The sequence below is a fragment of the Podarcis filfolensis genome (genome assembly GCF_964270895.1).
Source record: "Podarcis filfolensis genome assembly, chromosome: 13".
Lineage (NCBI taxonomy): Eukaryota > Metazoa > Chordata > Lepidosauria > Squamata > Lacertidae > Podarcis > Podarcis filfolensis.
In genome coordinates, this window is record NC_139615.1 from 29,249,188 (window position 1) to 29,269,155 (window position 19,968).

The 19,968-nt window shown below is 46.5% G+C and overlaps 1 protein-coding gene across 1 annotated transcript in view; it reads right to left on the minus strand.

Moving 5' to 3' along the window:
* LOC310748666 (uncharacterized protein) overlaps window positions 1-19,447 on the minus strand; it is a 31,952-nt gene extending 12,505 nt beyond the window's left edge. Inside the window, exons 1-8 of the mRNA XM_083584514.1 lie at window positions 18,641-19,447; window positions 16,586-16,668; window positions 16,276-16,432; window positions 14,512-14,673; window positions 14,260-14,385; window positions 12,827-13,047; window positions 11,410-11,444; window positions 9,861-9,955 (exon numbers count right to left, since the gene is read on the minus strand). Of these exons, the coding sequence (XP_083440640.1) occupies window positions 9,861-9,955; window positions 11,410-11,444; window positions 12,827-13,047; window positions 14,260-14,385; window positions 14,512-14,673; window positions 16,276-16,432; window positions 16,586-16,668; window positions 18,641-19,147 (1,386 nt within the window). The 5' untranslated portion in view covers window positions 19,148-19,447. The remainder of the gene's footprint in view (window positions 1-9,860; window positions 9,956-11,409; window positions 11,445-12,826; window positions 13,048-14,259; window positions 14,386-14,511; window positions 14,674-16,275; window positions 16,433-16,585; window positions 16,669-18,640) is intronic.
* Between the last annotated feature and the right edge of the window lie 521 nt (window positions 19,448-19,968).

Consider the following 19,968-nt stretch of genomic DNA (forward strand, 5'->3'; position numbering starts at 1 on the left):
CCTGTTTAGCCCTGTCTGAGTTGTGGAGGTCTGCATAAATCAATCCGCCACTGGTTCTCCAGATGCCACAGCACCCAGCATTAGTTTGGCCCAGATCAATACAGTGGTACCTCGGGTTACAGGCACTTCACTTTACAGACACTTCAGGTTACAGACTCCGCTAACCCAGAAATAGTACCTCAGGTTAAGAACTTTATCTCAGGATGAGAACAGAAATCATGCGGCGGCAGCAGGAGGCCCCATTAGCTAAAGTGGTACCTCAGGTTAAGAACAGTTTCAGGTTAAGAATGGACCTCCGGAACAAATTAAGTTCTTAACCCGAGGTACCACTGTAAATAGGTCTCAGCCCCAGTAAGCTTACAAACCAAAATCTAGGAGCGTGAAGAGAATAGAGAGAAATTCAATTGCACTGGTCTTATGTTTCTCCCTCCCTCCCTCTCTTTCACACACTGCACAGCAGTAAGCCTACATGTGCACCCAAGTGTCCCCTAGACCAGAAGTTTTAAACTTTGAGTCCACAGCTCCCTTGACCAACTATCTTCTTTCTGAGCCACCCCTGTGGGATTCAGGGGCCCAGTTATGTCACCCCTTGCCTTCAGAGCCAGCAGCCCCTCACCCCTTTTTGAACACCCTCCCTTGTGGAGTGTGTTCCCACATCTTCCTCTCCACTCCCCTCTCCTTGGGAGTCCTCTGGGCAGCCACTGCTGCTATCCCTGGTCTCTGAGCTGCCCCACCCCCTGCCCCAAAGAGAGGTGCCTCATCCTGCCACCCAACAGGGGCCTGGGGCAGAGGATGCCCCCCAGCCTTTGTGGCCCATGTTTCATTAGCCCCCAAATGGAAAACAAGTGAGTTCCCAACTTAAACTAATAGAATATGCGCAGCTTGAGGATCTAACATATAGAATAAGAGAACAAGAAGAACATACATTTAAAGAAGATTGGGAAATGCTTATTGAATATATGGGGGGGACTGTGTACACTTGAAAACGTTGACAGCATTAAGATAAATTCACACACACACACCAGTGGTACCTCGGGTTAAGAACTTAATTCGTTCTGGAGGTCCGTTCTCAAGAACCTGAAACTGTTCTTAACCTGAAGCACCACTTTAGCTAATGGGGCCTCCCGCTGCCGCCGCGCCGCCGCTGCACGATTTCTGTTCTCATCCTGAAGCAAAGTTCTTAACCCGAGGTACTATTTCTGGGTTAGCGGAGTCTGTAACCTGAAGCGGTCTGTAACCCGAGGTACCACTGTATATAGAAAATCATTGCCCTAGACAAGGAGAAACAGACAAATCTAGCTTTCTGGCAAATGGAACTGCATGACACACTTGCTTGCAAACACCTTTTGTTTTATTCCTTCTTGACACTCTAGTTATACACCTAGAGATGTAGAAAGAGGCAACATCATATCAGACCCTTAGCCTGCCTAGCTCAATACTGTCGACACTGAATAACAGCAGCTTTCTAGGATTTTCATACGGTTCTCTCCCAGCCCTACCTGGAGATGCCCTTCAGAACTGAACCTAGGACATTCAACATGCAATGCATTTGCTCTCACACTGAGCCATGACCCATCTCCATGCTGAAAGGGCAGTGTCCATTGGCTCTAACGCCTTACATTTGGAGACAGCTCTGAAAGCACTTGGATGCCTTGCAATGTTGCAGCTATTGCAGAATCCTGGGTCCTCTCACCACGGCATCACTAAGTTTCTTAATGATTAATTTGAAGTTCTAGGAGCATTAATATGTCCAGCTTCGTGAGAGTAAAAATATGTTTAAAATGTTGTATAAGTGTCAGGCTTCGGGGAATTCTATCCCTCCCACGAAGGCAGCAAAGAAGCAGAGCGAAACAAAGAAGAGTTCTTACCAGTTAGTTTATTCAATAATCACAGCGAGAGACAAAGAAATGCAGTCGCTCTCTCTATACAGTGGTACCTCGGGTTAAGAACTTAATTCGTTCTGGATGTCTGTTCTTAACCTGAAACTGTTCTTAACCTGAGGTACCACTTTAGCTAATGGGGCCTCCCACTGCCGCCGCACCACCAGAGCACGATTTCTGTTCTCATCCTGAAGCAAAGTTCTTAACCTGAGGTACTATTTCTGGGTTAGCGGAGTCTGTAACCTGAAGTGTCTGTAACCTGAAGCATCTGTAACCTGAGGTACCACTGTAATGGCATTGCTCTACATTGTCCCTATTCTATGTCACCCCTGCATCAGCTAATCTGGACCTTCTGCCTCTGAGCTCTCTGTTCTAATACCCTCAGTGCCCACCTGGTCCTGGGAGGGGGGGTCAGGAATGCTTTCCAAGGACACTGAGTCTGTCAGCTGTCTCTCCCCTGATACTTTTTCTTCCTGTTGTTCCTCTCCCAATATTTCCCAGCTTCTCCCCTCTGCAGCCTCTGAACTGTCCTTCTGCAAACCACTGTTCTAAATCTATACGGTCCTCCTGTTCTCAAGAAGGTTCAGGAGAAAGGGGGCGGCCCCCACCATTCCTCCTCAGTCCAGCCCCTGACAATAAGTGAAGTGCAGTGGCTATGATCTCACACACACAAATCTCAAGTCTGGGGCTACCCAGTGGATATGAATGATGTTGCAAGCTGCTGCTTGTTGTGCAAATCCACTGCTGAATTAGCCACATCCAGTTATGTCATTCCACTGGAACGGCCAATTGCATGTATGCACAATGAAAGTACACATCATACCGTTGGATTGCTATGACTCTAACCGTGCTCCACCTTAAGCATCTATTTGCCAGCTCAGAGCTCTACAAGAAGGTAAAGGGGAAAAACAGGGATGGGCGGATCAGTCTATTTCAGGTCTGGGTCAGTTTCACATGCAATTCATTCATAAATCTGTTCCGTCCTGTTTACACAGTAATCTATGTATTTGGGTTTGGTTTTTTTAAGAATGCACATGGACATTCATGTTCAAACTCTAAATACATATTTTGTACTAAAAATACATTTAGACAGATATTTCATGTATGCTTTTATAAATATATATTTATCCTTGAATATGCAGTTTGGTGCAATATTTTATTTTTCATTTTTTTAAAAAAAAACCAACAGTATTATTATCCATTTAAAACATTTTCAATTTCTAGACATCTAGGATTACTTAGATCCCCAGACTCCCCCCACTGTATCTAATTACATTTTTCTAATCCATTTTATCTCCTTTTTTTTACCTTAAATCATATTACATTATAAGTGTTATAACAATCCTGCTAACATTTTAAAATATCTACAGTGGTCTTTAAGGTATTCTATAATTCCCCCCCCCCCACTTTTGGCTAATTTTTTTTATCATCTTGGTGTTTGGTGCCTTTTCAAAGCTGTGAACTGTATTGCAAAATTCAGCAAAGGGCAGACTAATCCGTGAAGTTAACTCCTTATTCAAAGAAACCAAAACAGTGCAGGCCTAGTGATTGCAGCAACTCTTGCAGTAGGCCTTGCACCAATGAGGCGGTTGCAAGGACTGAAAGTCCCCGTCTTCCAACTGCTCTCTAAAACTCCTCCCCCAGGTCACTCCCCAGCAGCCTGAGACTTCATCATCCTGTCTCTCTTTGGTCTGCCCTCTTCATTTTTCTGTGTGTTCTTCAAGACCAGGAGGAAGGGGAGCTGGTCACAGCAGGAGGGGGAGTTTACCTGACTCATTGCTGCCTCTTGGCCTCCTCCACTCCAGCCTCCACTTCTGTCTCTGAGCCTGGACTGCTGTCTGCCACAGCCTCTTCCTGCTCACTAAACCCTGTTACCTCTTCAGCTTCTGACACCTCCTCCTGCCCGTTTGCTCCATCTTTTCCCTCTGGCCATTTATAGTCATCCTACCACCAAACTGCTGACTCTGAGCCTTCTTCCCCTGGGGGTTCCCTTGGGGTTCCCCAGCTATTGCCTCCCACTCCTCTGCCAGTCCATGACAACCACTGATTAAGACCTTATTTTGTGCTGTCTCGAGGCAAGGGGTGTGGGAAGCTGCCTTATTGTTGAATTTTCCAACTTTCAAGTTCCAAAAATGAGCAGGTGCTAAAAAGTTGTAACAACAGTTGCCCTGTTTAGGGACATTTTTAAGGTTGGAAGTTTTGTTCTGTTTTTTAATGTTCTGTTGAAAGCCGCCCTGCAGCCAATCAGAGACCGTGCTTTGGTTTCCAAATATTTTGGAAGTCGAATGGACTTCTGGAACAGATCCTGTTCAACTTCCAAGGTATGACTGTATTGGGGAGATGGGTTGAACCTAACCTTCTCCCCCAGTTGCTAGATTTTGATGTGCAGGAGCTATTTCCTTAAATTGGTGGGTTGTTCCATCCTATGAGCTCCCCCTCATATGCCGTCTTAAGTGGTACAGCCCAGAAGCAGAAAGAACGATGCCCTGAGTGAAAAGTAGCCCTGAGACTCAGGTGCTCATTGTATTTCCATCAGACTGTTGGTGCTGCACTAGATTGCCTACAGCAAATGATTAATTTAAGCTCAAATAGGTGGTGCATTTGGCTCAGCGTGGATCCATTTCCTGTCTCAGCAAATCCCTTGAGAGTCCAGGAAGGGGGTGAGACATAGAAGAGGAAACCAGGAGACGTTTTAAAACAGAGGTGGGGAGCCTTCAGCCTGTAGGCCAGACTTGGCCCACAATGCTTTTTCATTTGACCTACAGTGGTACCTCAGGTTACATACGCTTCAGGTTACAGATGCTTCAGGTTACAGACTCCGCTAACCCAGAAATATTACCTCAGGTTAAGAACTTTGCTTCAGGATGAGAAAAGAAATCACGCGGCAGCGGGAGGCCCCATTAGCTAAAGTGGTGCCTCAGGTTAAGAACAGTTTCAGGTTAAGAACGGACCTCCGGAACAAATTAAGTACTTAACCCAAGGTACCGCTGTATTTGGTGCGGGTACAGAGCAGGCAAGGTAGGGCTTCAAAAGAACAATTGCGGGCTTAAAGTCATTTTAAAGCAGTTTATGGATGTTCAAAGAGTCATGGACTGGCCGGATGCAGAAGAATGGTGCGAGGCACCAGGCAGGGAAGACTGTTAATCCCAGGGTCGTGTGTTGGGTGAAAGATTTCTGCATTGTAGGGGGTTGGACTAGATGACCCCAGAGGTCCCTTCCAACTCTACAACTCTATGATTCTAAAACATTGTGGCTGCACAATGAAAAGGACATCTGGAGGGGCCCTAAGTCATGGCACTCTTTGCAGTCTTCCAGATACTGCACTAGAAGTCCTCTTTCATCCCCCATGATTTGATCACATGCACACACACACACACACTAAGGGCAGTGCAAGGTGTGTCAGAAACAGCATTCCCTTAAATGTCCTGCCAACTGTTTTACTGTCTTCAAAGGCAGGTCCTAACAATTCCATCCCAGCAACTGCAGCGAACATGTTTTGCGAACAGGCTGCCTCAAAGGGAGACGAAAGACGACAGCCCTGCAAGACATGGAAAGGCTTTCGCTTGTAAAAACCTCCCCCAACAGCTGGGCAAGGGCACCTCAGAGAGCCTAGAGGCTTCCTTCAAAATGACGCAGAGAAATGATGGAACTCAGCAAGCCTTTACAATATTTTGTTGGCTCCTTTTGGACAAATAATTGTGAGGATCGTGTGTTCAGCACCATAATTAACCTTAAGCCGAGGTTTGTTTGGGGGGTGTTTTTTTTAAATCAGAATTGGTGGTTTGAAACCCTATAAAACTCACTTCCAAAAAGTTAATTGCTGCACGGTGAGTGAGCCAGGTTGGAATGAGATCATGTTCTTAGTTTAATCCCCAACAGAAATCACTTTTAACTGCCATGGCTCGCCTCCTGGGATTCTGCTTTCAGCAAGTGTATGCAGAAAGGAGCTTGGGATCTAGGGGAAGATTGTGAGGTGATTTGCTGGAGATCAACATAAGTTTCCAAGTCCCAATGCTTTAACAGAAGCAACTCTACAATGTAGAAATCTACATCCCCCCAAAAAAAGATTGAGGAATCAAGAGTAAATTCACGTGGGAAATGATTTGTTTGCAAGCTTCATTTAAGATTGTAAGAAGATCCATGCTGGATCAGGCCAGGGGCCCATCTAGACCATGGGACGTGGGTGGCGCTGTGGTCTAAACCACTGAGCCTCTTGGACTTGCTGATCAGAAGGTTGGTGGTCCTGGCCAGGCCTCCGCCTATTCTACAAAAGGTTTACAAAGTTCAGTTATTGCAAAAGTTATCTTATGTCCTTTAGAGGAGAAATTGTGAGTTGCAGAATTTTAAATACCAGTCATCATCCTTGACTTCACTCAATTTTGTTTAAGCCACTTCCGCCTTAAGGAGGAGGTGGGGTTGCGGGCTTCACGGCCCCTCCACGCGCACGGCGGGTGGAGGCCAGCCCCACGCGATTGGGGGGATTCCCAGCCACGTGACCCCCTGGCTGGCCAATCGGCTGGCTCGGGGGCGTGGCCTGCCCTATAAAGGCAGGACGCAGCCGGGGATCTCCCTGTTTGCCGCCCTCCATCTGTTCCTGTTTTTCCCACCCTCTCGCCCTATAAGGTTTTCATTCCTTGACCCTGCTATGGACCTTGGTTGGTCGGCATTGAGGGGCCTGGTAGGAATTGGCACCAGCCACTTGGTTTTTGCCTACCTCGTAGCAAATCGTCACAACTTTCTGGGTACTGGGGGTTAGGCATTGGTATTGTTCTGTAGATGGAAGAGGGGAGGTAGCGCCATCACCTGCCCCACATATTGAAGGGTAGTCCGTTAAAGGATTCCGGGGAGCGTGGAACTGTCCGAAGCCTAGGGAGGTTAGGGGCTAAGGCACACCCCCTAGCGGTGACCCTGGGGGAGTTCCTAGTTGATGTGCATCAGCAGGACTCCCCTACTGGTGGTTAACCCTTCCCGGACTTCAAGCAGACGGGCTGGAGTTGGATATAGTCGGTTAGGACCAATGCCTAAGCCAATACAGCTCATCACCTGTAACCAATAAAGTTGTGGCCTTTTTTAGCCCATTAACCTTAATAAAAGTGTCATGTGTCTTTATTTCCTCCTGGGAGGGTCAGGAACTCACCACGCGATAAGACTCTTCCATTTTCTTCTAGTTGTGAGGGTGGGGGGTGAGGAGGGGCCTCACAAGTAGAGCAGCCTAGGGCCTCTCTTCATCTAAATCCGGCCCTGCCCATAGTCACCTTTGACTGGACTTTTTAACCCATCTAGACCAGCATCCTGTTCTCACAGTGGCCAACCAGAGGAATGTGGGAAACCTGCCAGCAGGATTTGAGCACAAAAGCATTCTCCCCTCCTGTGGCTTCCAGCAGCTGCTCTTCAAAACCAACTGAGGGGGCTGAGCAAAGCCCTTATGGCTTGAAGCCATCATTGATAGCTTTATCCTCCATGAATCTCTTAAAGCCTTCTGAGTTGGTGCCCAGCACCGCCTCCTATGAAAGGGGTTTCCATAGTTTTTATTATTATTATTTTTGAAAAGCCAGCAACTGCAGCAGAGGAAAACTTCAGGCTTTTTCCGCAGACAGCACGAGAGCATGTTTTTGACCAAGTAACTAGAGCAGGGTTTCATTTAAGCCCCGAACCAAGTCTGTACAAGCAAGGCTTTTAATACGGCATCTGCAGAGAGCAGGCAAAGGGGCCATCTATCAGGAGAACAGACTGTATCTAAACAGCCTACAAATACCTGTTTGAGTGTACAGTAGTACCTCAGGTTAAGAACTTAATTCGTTCTGGAGGTCCGTTCTTAACCTGAAACTGTTCTTAACCTGAGACACCACTTTAGCTAATGGGGCCTCCTGCTGCTGCCACACCGCTGCCACACGATTTCTGTTCTCATCCTGAAGCAAAGTTCTTAACCCAAGGTACTATTTCTGGGTTAGTGGAGTCTGTAACCTGAAGTGTCTGTAACCTGAAGCGTCTGTAACCCGTGGTACCACTGTAGACTAAAGGGGGACAGTGATGTGTGGATAAAAGCAATATATGTGTGTACCACAACATCCAGCAGCAGTGATCGTGTTAGAATGTTGGCTACCTTCTTATAGTTGCACAAAGGCCTACAGGCTTACTATGGGATGCTGGAGAATTCCGACGAAAACAGAAATGAGATCAAAATCATGAATGCTTGCTTATTTTTCCTGTGTAGAAGAAGGGAATCAATCCAGCAAATGTGATCGGTATTTGCTGCTGCTGTTGCTTCCAGGTGGCATCCACAAGGCAGTTTATTCTGTTTTCGGGACTTTTCCCTAACTCTTAGGTTCTGCATTATATTTGAGCCTCCGCTGAACTATAGTACAAGTTTGGTGCTCATTTCCCTGTTATTTGCTTCCAGGGCAAGAGGAGGGGAACAGTTTGCAAATAATGTGAAAACGAGTGCTAAACTTGTGCTATATATTCCACTGTATTTCCAGAAGTAGCTTTTGCATCATGCCCAAGCTCAAATACTTGTATAATGTGGAAATTAACAGTTAGGGGAATATTGTGAAAATGGATGTGACTCTTCAATTCTGTTTCTGATTATGAGGCCTCTTGGCAGATCATGCTAGCACGTAATTGGAGCCTCATTGGTGAAGGAGTCTGGAGCACTGGTGACGAGTAGGGGGCGGGAGGCCAGAGCTCCCCAAAAATGTTCAATGAAGAGGCCAGGGGCCCCTCAAAATTCTGCAGGGGCCACATATGCAGGCCATGGGGCACCCGCAAGACTCGTCAGCATGCCTCACAGTGTGCGCAAGTGATGCCAGCACATTGCAAGCACATCGCGGAGCATGCTGACATCATGCGTGCATGCCTTAGGGCATGCATGTACAGTGTGGTGATGCCACAGCCCCAGGCCCTCTCAGTTGTGGGGGCAAGGGGGCACATGGGGTCTGGAGGCCTGGTCTAAATGTATTTTCCAGCCATGGGTGGTGAAACTTTGGTCCTCCAGATGCTGCTGAACTACATTTCCCAACAACCACAGCCAGCGCGGCCAATGATAATGGATGATAGGAGTTGTATTCCTGGAAAGGCAAAGATTCCCCAACCATTTTAAGCCCATTGATTTCCGTTAGAGAGAAGGCCTGTAGTTTAGTGGTGAAGCAACTCCTTTGCACACAGAAGGTCTTTGGTTCAGATAGGGCTGGGAACAGCCCCTTCCTAAAACCTTTGAAATTTGCTGGTAGTCCCCCAACCTGGTACCCTCCAGGTTTTTGTTGTTGTTGTTTTGGACTGCATCTGCCATCATCCCCAGCTAGCATGGCCAATGGATGGGGATGATGGGAATTGTAGTCCAAAACATTGGAAGGACACCAAGTTGGGGGAGGCTAGTATAGACAATATAGAGCAAGACAAACCAATGACTTATACCAAGTCAGACTATTAGTTTATCTAGCTCAGTATTGTCCTACTGTGCTCCTAGACTTTTGGGAGGCAGCTTAAGACGTTTTCACAAGGACCTCTCCCACACTGCATATTCGGGCACTCAGAGCAGCATGGGAAACAATGTTTTGGAAGGTTTGGTCCTTCTGAATGAGATGCACTTTGATACTGCAATATTGAGACTCAAACCATCAAGTCTAATCTCACATATCTTTCTATCATCTATCTATCTATCTATCATCTATCTATCTATCTATCTATCTATCTATCTATCTATCTATCATCTATCTATCTATGAAATTATTTTGAAAAAGCATGTCTTCTTTCCATCTAGGAAGGCTGAAGGTTGTAGGGTTAAGAGCAATGAAGCCATTCTCTTGAACTGACCACAGAAAACTCCTGATTTGCTGGAATGAACACACTTTATTAGAGCCTTGGGTATGCAGCCGTACAATAACTCAAACTGTGGCTGGTAAGAAGAAAAGCAGGAAAGGAAAAATCAGAGCAGTATCTCAAATGAGAAGGAAAGGCTGATGTGTTCAAGGTGCAGACTTAACGGCCAGAGACGTGGACCTGTTCACGAGATGAGATCACTTTTCCGTCTTGGACCTCCTCGACAATTGTGCGGACTTGGCGGGTGGTTGAGGGTCCTACAAGGAGACAGAAGGGAGGGGGAATGTTATTTGCAGGAAAGTGATTCAGCCTCCACCATTTGCTGACCTGCCTCTCTGTGTCCTACACATCAGCCAAAGCTCACTGTTAGAAGGAACTGGATTTTAACATCTCCCATGAAACCTCAGAATGTGTTGCTTTACCAAACCATGGGAATGCAGAGCAAGCTTTGCAGGACTGGCATTTAAAGGGCTTCTTGTGCTTTGATCAACATCTGCAGAACGTTTCTTCAACCTTTACAGACCTGGGGCCAATATTTAACTCCGACCAGCCACTTTCTATTTGTAACGTGGCACCCACTTTTATTTCATACTGTATGTTTCTTTCTCATTTCCCTTCTCCCTCTCTCCTACACACACACACACATATGCACACACTATCCCCTCTTCCATCTTTCTCCTCTCCAGCTTGCCCCTTCTTTTTTTAAAAAAAATGAAACAAAGAAAAAAAATAGTGGCACGACCCCCTTAAGACTTAACTGGCATGACCTGCTTAAGAAGAACTTTACTGAATCACACTAGAGGTCTGTCTAAGGCAGCATCATATATCTACAGGGCTGAACCAGATGCCTCTGGGAAACCCACAACAGCCAGCAACTGATATTCAGAGACATACCACCTTTGACACTGAAGGCGATAAAGCTCTGATGCCTAACAACCATTGATAGCCTTCTCCTCCATGACTTTGTCTAATCCCCTTTTAAAGTTGTTCAGGTTGGTGGCCAACACTACATCTTTCCATGGCTTAGCTATGGGCTGTACTACAAGTTTTCTTTTCTATTCTGCATCTCCTACCATTCCTCTTCAAAAGGAAAAGACCATAGTTCAGTGGCAGAACTTCTGCTTTGCATTCAGAAGGTCAGAAGGCCAAGCCCCAGCATCTTCAAGTAGGGCTGGGATAGAGCCCAGTCTGAGTCTTTGGAGAGCTAGATGGACTAATGGTCTGACTTAACCTAAGGCAGCTTCCTGTGTTCCTATAGGATAACCCATAGCTCGATCCAGGTTGAGTTACAACCCGGCTGTTGACTATGACTCATTCATTGAAGGCCAGTGCCTTAATCCAATTAGTTTCCTGTGTTATCAAGTAACTACATGCATTGACTAATACAGATGACGTAGACGGCTTTGTTGAAACATGGCACCCTTTTATGAAATACTTCACTTATAATCACAAAGAATGGCAACTGCCAAAATCACAGACTGGACTTTGGCAAACTTAACTAGATCGATCCCTACTGGATGGTAAAATATAGAAGCAGCTACCATCTTGAATGGCTAGGCCTATTTGTTGACAGCATACTGATGAATGTATCGCCTCCTGTCTGTCTGTCTGTCTGTCTGTCTGTCTGCATGCTTCAATATTCTCAGCTTTTATAAAACAAAGAGAACTTCTGAAAAGCAAAAGGAAGAGCAATGGCCCAACAGATCCTTACCACTAGAAATTGCCGACGAATACTGGGAAGAAATGCTGCAAGGGGAGAAAAACAAGACTAGATTAGAGAAACATGAAGAGTTCATTTTCAGCTGCAGTGCAGCAGGTGCAGAAATGGTAATCAAATGCGCTAAAAGGAAAGGCACAACAACACAACTTTGTGTCCAGTTAATTTCATGATTGCTTTAAAATAAAGGAACCCCAGAGGAAGCCCTGGAACATTTCCATTTGTTACATTTTCTCCTCTGGCCCAATACTATCGGCTTCTTCACACATTACAGCAAACACAGCTACGAGTATTTGTGTGGGAAAGTGTACCTGTGTTGATTCATACAGATCAGCTGCTGTGTACACAGAGTGTATCCTAGTTGGGTGACACGTGTGAATAACTGTATGAGCATGCAAACACAACTCTTTGTATTCACAAGTATGCAGGTTGTACACTCATTGGATGTAATGTGTAAAAGGCCCTTATAACATTCTGCAATGGGCCAATGGGGGCAGAGGACTGGATATAGGACTCCTGTGCCTTTGGAAATGTACCAGGTTTGCAAGCCAACACAAGACGTTGCTCAAGGGTAGCATGATGTGTTGACACTATTGCACCAAAAGCACCCACAACAGCTGGACCTAGTGTGCCAGTGGCACATGATGTGCTTAACATACATCAGAAATAATGGGATGGGAGGACAGGCCTAGAACAGCCAGCAATCCTAAATAATTACTTGGCAATTGAAAGACATCCTCTGTGGTGGACTGGTTTGGATGCAAAGGAATGCTGGGAGGAACCAGCTGGGGGACCACCAGGGGAAGAAGGCTCAGAGCCTGGGGAGTGGTGGTGGGACATTGTTGAGTGGTCAGAGGAAAAAGACTGGGAAGAGGAGGGGTTGGAAACTGAAGAGGTAACAGGGCTTAGTGAGCCAGGAGAGTGTGTGACAGAGAGAAGTTCAGAATCAGAGGCAGAGACTAAAGCAGGAGAATGGGATGAGGAAGGCCAAGAGGCAGAGACGAGTCCAGCTGGTGCAGAGGCATGAGTGTCTTCTCCTGCTGCGACAAGCTTCCCTCCCCACTGGTCTCCCAGAACCAGAAGAGGCGTGAAAAGGGCAGAGGAAAGGTTGGCTGCACTTAGGCACAGTGTCCAATTGCTTGGGGAAAACCCTGGAGAGGAGTGGGCTGTGACAAGGTGGGGACTTTCAGTCTCGGCAACTGATCTATGGGGCAAGACCCACCAGGGATGAGCTGCCAGGTTCATTAGGCCCGACACTCCACCAAGTCTGTGCAGATCATGTTCTTGCTAACAAAGAGTTAGCTCCAACTTGCACAGTGTGATTTACTGCCAGCTCACTCATGACTCCTCCTGTTTCAGCCTATTGACTCCTTATCCAACATTAGAAAACAGCCCTCCTCTTTATACATACTGGGCTTCCTCTCCCTCCAGCAGGCGGCGGTAGGTGGCGATCTCCTGTTCCAGGCGGGTCTTGGTATCAAGGAGGATCTTGTATTCGTGGTTCTGGCGCTCCATGTCGCACCTCAGCTCAGCCAGCTGCTCCTCCACGCTGGTGATCATAACCTGGATCTGGGCGAGCTGGGCTCCGTAGCGGGACTCTGTCTCTGCCAAGCTGCCTTCCAGTGCTGCTTTCTGGGGGAAGAGAATTGAGAGAGAGGAAATCAGAGTTAGCTTCTGAGGGAACCTGCACAGCAACCTTTAATGTTAGAGTCCTCCAGCGGTGGCTGGTAGGACAGAAGGAAGGGAGCCCAACAGTAGGTGGCGCCAATGAGCCAAAGACAGACACAGCCACCCTCTGACTGGTCAGAAGCAAGAAGGCAGGCAGGTGGCAGCTCGTTGAGGACAGACTGATGTTGGCGGGGCAGCACCCCATTCACCCTAATAGACCTTCACTGGATTCCTCCCCGTAATTGGGAATCCTGTGCAATCAGATTCCCTAATTGAAGGGAAACACAGGGGCTCTTGGTCCATGCATATTAAGAACATAAGAAGAGCCTTTCTGAGTCAAGCCAGTGGCCCATCTAGTCCAGAATCCTGTTCTTCCAGTGACCAACTAGATGCCTGGGGGAAGCCTACAAGCAAAATCTGAATGCAACAGCACTCTCTCTACTTAAGACTCCTAGCAGCTAGCATTCAGACTGTGTGTCAGGATGTTGTCAGTGACTCCCGGCTGGTTGCCCAGGAAAGCATAAAGACAAGGAAAAGTTTCTTACTGTCCCTTTTTTAGTTCAATCTTTACAGAGAGAGGCTATAGAACTCAGACTCTTGGATAATGGCATTGTCCCAAATGAATCTCCATCCCCATCCCTGTCTCTCCCACTTCCTCATTCATGACTTCTACAGGTGCTGCTACATGCCCTCTGTCTTTGAGCTCTTTGCTCTCCTACTTTTAAGGCTCGCCAGGCTCTGGGAGATGGAGGGTCTGGAATGCTTTCTAACGGCAACGTGTCAGCCAGGCGTTGTCCTGGCTCTCCCATGATTTCCTAGCTTTTCCTCTCATCTGCCTCTGAGCTGCAACTTCCTTCAAACTCCTGTTGAAAATCTATACTGTCTTCCTCTTCCTCCTCCCTGGAAAGGTCAGTCCCTGACACTGTGGAGGTAGACTACAGCCATCATGACTTGCAGCCATTGATAGCTCCATGAATTTGTCTAACCCTCGTTTACACCCTCCAAGCTGATGGCCATTACAACACCTTCTGGAAGCAAATTCTAATATTTGCTTCCTCAGAGAAGGTAGAAAGTCATTCTAGGAATTCCCAGCAAGTCAGGTCTGGTGGTGGGGTGCAACATTGTGCAACCGTTTCCCTGATTAAGGGCAGGGAGAAGATTGCCTGAACACCGTACCGTGCTAAGCTGGGACTGCAGCTCTATTTCCAGGCCTTGGAGGGTTCGTCTCAGTTCCGTGATTTCCGACTTGCCGCTGTGCAGCTGCTCCGTGTTCATGGCAACTTCGCGGTTCAGCTCTTCGGTCTACAAGGAAATGGGGAGACAGCACCATAGTGACCTCACTGATCAAAACGCCCAGTATTCTATTCTTGTTTCTTCTCTCCCCCCCCACCCCCCAAGAAGGTGCATTCACCCCAAAGGAAGACCCACCTTGCTGAAGAACCACTGCTCAGCATCCTTCCGGTTCTGCTCCGCCAATGTCTCGTACTGCTCACGCATCTCCGCCAGGATCTTGGTCAGATCCACCCCAGGAGCAGCATCCATTTCCACAGAGATCTCACCACGGATTTGGCTTCGGAGAACAGTCATTTCCTGTGATAGAGGTACACGGAACAAGGTTATTCGTAATTAAGATTCTATCATGTTGTTGATTTTATTGTACACCACTATCATTTTTTTAAAAAAGTGTTGGCAATTTAGAAATATTCTTATAAATAAATCAGATGCAACTTCTTTGGGGAAAATTCCACCAATCTGAAAAATATAGGTTGTTTTTAAACCTATATTGCACTTAGATTGCAAACCCTAATGAATGTGTCTTTCATAATGTGCTTCTGTTTCATGTAAGGATTTTCCTACATGCTTCTGAAAGCATGAGGCTGATGTTGTCAAGAGTCAGCTATCCCGGATCAGTACCAAATTTTTTCGTGTATAACACGACCCCTATTTTTTGGGACTCCAAATAAAAAAATCCCCCATATGCACCATACGTGTATAAGACGACCACCAATTTTAAACCTGAAAAAATAGGGGGAAATATAGTCTTATAGACGGAAAAATACGGTATTTACCATACTTGCCAGTAAACTAATTGAAGATGTACTAGAGAATGACTGGTAAGGGTATCAGCAGGTGCATACGGTCATTTGATCTTGACAGCCTGATTCTCACACAATGAATTATTTTGAGCCATGGCCCCAAGGATTTTGTTCTTCTGCATGTTGCTCTGGATACAATGAGCTTAGGTTGGAGGCCAACCATTGCCACAGTCTGGCTTTGTAGAGACTGGTTTTTATCTCATTACTGTTGCAATCAATCGTAGTCATTGCTACTACTCCGTTTTAGGGGGGGGTGCAGTGTGGTTTTGATTTGGATGACGACTACTACTACTACTACTATTATTATTATTATTATTATTATTATTATTATTATTATTATTATTTCTTTTCAGCCAGAGCTTGCCAGAGCTCAGTTCTGGCACCTCTCAGGTGGGCGCCATTGCCATTCTAAGAGAACAAGGAACAAGGAAGAAGTTCACCTCTTTTTCTAGAAAAATAGCACTGATTTTTTATATTTTATTAGTAGTAGTAATATGTGTTTATGAAATCTTGTACATCTTTTTCAAAGGCCGATTCTGCCCTAAAAGGCACACTGGAGCAGATCTAGGCTAGATTCTCACAGCTGTACTTGACATGCAGAACTCAGCCTGTTCGCTTTTCCAATGGACTTTTAAGGGCTGGTTCATTCATGCATCTTCAACACTTGATGGCTGCAGTATCTAAGAGTGACTTGCACTTATGTATGGGCCTTTACAGACAGAACAGTCAGAACCTCTTTAAACGCAATGCTTTCCAATGGAGTCCATTCCTAGACTTGACGTCTGTGATCAATGGTATGTTCATGGGTAAATCGGGCCCAGGTTTATGGTTACACGAATTGTTTGGTAAGTATCTAGATCACAGCCCAAGAGGTCTGTTTCCTGCCCATTTTTCCAATGATATTTCAAAGACATTTCATTGTGGCACAGCCTGTTGTGCTGGGCCATTCAGAAGATGCTTGTAGCATGTGCAACCACATTGGACAAAAAGAACGTGCGTTGGGTTCATCAGACATAAACCAGTTGAATGCTGGTGTCCTCCCCTCTCCTTTAAAAATGTGCACCTCTCTGTGACGTTGCCCATTGGGCATCCTTACCTCCTCATGGTTCTTGTGCAGATAAGCCAATTCCTCCTTTAGATTTTCCAGCTGCATTTCCAGATCAGATCTGGACAGTGTGAGATCATCCAAGACTCTGCGCAGACCATTGATGTCAGACTCAACACTCATGCGCAGGGCCTGCTCTGTCTCAAACCTGCATCCACAAAGAATTGAGAGGAAGAGGGAAGGGGAAAGGGGTAAGAGGTTGTCCCACAAAATGTTTATCACACAGCTCCCAGCCATGGTGCTGGCTTTGAAACCAACCCAACCACTGGGATGTGTGTGTGTTTTTAAGAATTAAACCTACTTGGTTCTGAAGTCATCAGCGGTCAACTTCGCATTGTCAATCTGCAGGAGGATGCTGGCATTCTGAACACTGGCAGCAAGAATCTGCAAGGGAAGTAGGGAATGGGTGGTTTAAAATGGTAAAAAATCTGGGCAAGTTTTATTTTATTTTTAGGGAACCCTCGACGACGGGCATTTCATTCAGGACCTAGCCTTATGCTACGTGAAAACTCTGGGACGTTCTTTCTAATTTACTTAACAGAAAGCCATTTCAAGGGTGGGAAATCGTAGAGGAATCACAGAATTGCAGAGTTGGAAGGGACTCTGAGGTCTATCTAGTACAACCCCCTGCAATGCTGGAATATTCAGCTGTCCCATTCAGGGATCGAACCTGCAACCTTGGCGTTATCAGCACTGTGCTCTAACGAGCTGAGCTCTCCAGGAGAAGCATGACATGCACTAAATTATCATCATTAATATTTTTTAAAATGTGACATCTTCATCCTTCAGCATTCCAGATGCATTTTTACTAGGGCTTGTACCGGGGAACATCCCAGTAGATAGCGCCCCATATTAATTAGTGGGGACACCATTTAGAGTATAGGGTCTAACCTACAGCTGTCCAGAACCTGTTGGGAGTCCCCCATATTAGCCCTGGCCACTGGCATTGCTGGCTGGAGCTGATAGGAATTAGAGTCCCACATCATCTGGAGAAGAACAGGTTAGTCACCCTCTGGATTCAACTTGAGGAACAAAAAATGTCCTGGGCTGGCTCCAGTTTTAGGGATCAAAGTGGGCGAAATGAATTAACTTCCCGCACTGAGGAAATCCTAGTTAATTTTACTACAGAAGAGGCTTTGGTTTGGCTGATGGCATTCCTCCACAGCCTCCATTGCCCAACAGTTAATCATTATACCTCCCAACTAGGAGATTGTGTTGGACCTTGGGCTACTTCACATAGGTCCTTGGTCCTGTGTAGGGGGAAAGTGTACATCTTCAGGAAGGGTGTACACTAGGAGCATCCCAGACCCTGAGATTTCAGGGCCCAAACCTTAGACTTAGGGGCATCCCCTGGTGATGTCACAGAGGTGGGCCCTGGCCATTCTTCCTTTGCACTCCCTCCCACCTCTGAGCCCTGGAGATGGAAGTTAATTGGAAGAGGGAGTCTCTGCAGTAATCTGCAGCTGGCTCCCACCAGGCTGCAGCTTGCAGGCTGTATGCACAGTCTTCTCAATAAAATAAAGGCACAAAAGAAAGTAGTATACCACTAATAGTACCACAATAGTAGTGCAGTAGTAGCGGTAATGGTACTTCTGGACGATAACTGGGCTAGTTGCAGCTATTCAGCCAAGAGTCCTGTGGTGGCATTTAACTAAAGAAAGCTATGTACAAAAGGAGGGGAATACCCAATGGCTATGAAATGTAAGAGACAGGGGTAATTCAATGGCATTTCTATGCAGGGCCAAATCAACAGCAAGATAAGATCTGTCACCCGTTCACAGCACTAGCAAGCACTATCTTGAAAATCTTTGCTTTACAAATTTAACAGCTATAGTGGGAAAGAAACACACAGTTCTGATTAAGTCTAAATTCAAGGGGGGGGATCAAATGTGCTGATCAATGTTAGCTCAGCAGGTTCATGTTGGAACTTCCCTTTAATATTATTTTCTGATTGTGGTTAATATTATTCTGACACCATCAGCTAAGTGTTCTTGGATTTTAAAAATCCTTGGCCTAACGCCTACTTACATGTTACACAGAGTAAAAGAATTGGATTTGAGGTCTCTGGGTGCTAAGCAGATTTTTTTATTTTTGATTTTTTTTAAAAGGTTTTCTCCTCATACCTTTCAGACTTTCCTCAAGGGCTTGTTAAGAGCCAGTTTGCTACAGTTTTCCATCATAGAATTGTAGAGCTGGGAGAGAACCTGAGGATCATCTAGTCCAACCCCCTGGAATGCAGGAATCTGCAGCTGTCCCATATTGGACTCGAACCCACAACCTTGGCGTTATCAGCACCACGCTCTAACCAACTGAGCTATCCAGGCTAAGAAGCCCCCTTAGAGTCACTTCATCATACCTTGCTCCGCAGATCCTCGATGGTCTTGAAATATGGGCTGTAGTCACGGTCTGGACCAGGTGCTTGCTTCTTGTACCACTCCTTGATCTTAAACTCCAGCTCGGTGTTGGCTTCCTCCAGTGCCCGCACCTTGTCCAGGTAGTTAGCCAGGCGGTCGTTCAGGTTCTGCATGGTCTCCTTCTCGCCCCCGGCCAAAAGGCCTTCTCCACCACCAGCGACAAAGCTTCCACTATAGCCTCCACCAAAGCCTCCACCAAACCCACCACCAAACCCACCACCAAGGCCGCTGCTGCTGCAGAAGCTGCCCCCATAGCCACCACCAAGGGCACTGCCTACCCCAGAGACATAGCGAGAGGAAGAGATGGAGACGCCACCAGCTCCGCCATGGATGCTCGGGGCTCTGTATCCTCCGCCCATATGGACGGAGGAAAGCCGGGAGGAACCCCCAGCAAAGGAAGGCCCCTTCATCGAGGAGGAAGAGGTGTATTGCCTGTAGGTGGTGGTCATGGCTGCCAGAAAATGGAGACACTCAAGCCCAAAGAGATGTTCTTGCTGCTTTCTAAACGGCCGAGGGAACTAACGGCTCTCTCATGCCCCATGCTCCTTTTATCTCCAAGGTTGGAGGGGGGCGTTGCTTTGGAAAAGCCCTTCTTCTCTCTGCCTTGCATTCCCCAGAGCTTTCGTCATCACAGACATCAAAAGCCAACATCCACGCTCATCGTTTGTCTCCCCAGGTCTATTCATGCGTGTGTCACATTCCAGTAGATACACCTTGCCCTACAAAGGGCGGTTTTGTGTTTCCCCTTCTGTTCCCAGGTAGTGTGATTCAGAAAACAGGAGGACTATTGCTCAAGGGTACGGTGTAAGATTGCCACCTCTCTCTTTTTTTTTCTGAACGAACAGCGTGCCCAGGTAGAAACAATGAGCCCTTGAGAGCTGGAAATCTCAGGGAGAGGGGGGAAATCATTACAAAACAAAGGGATATTCATACAGGAGTCCAAGCTCTAAATGCCTTGCACATCTGTTTCTGGCAGGAGATGCAAACCTGAAAGTTCTGGCCGGAGGCTGATTCAGGGAGTGCAGGAAATGAAGAAAAAGTCCTACACAGAAGATTGCAGGTTCACATTGCATGGATGTGCAGTGGGAGATTTGTCAGTCGATACCCATGGGAGCTTTGATCCCAGCACCAGAAGGGAATTCTCACCAACATCACAGTATGTGATGTCCTTTGATTGAGCAAAGATGTAGGGAAAGGAAACTACATCCGTAGAGTTTCTGATTGTTTAGCAGTTCTTACGTCTTAAAGAAAGAAAAGAAACAAGTGAAGG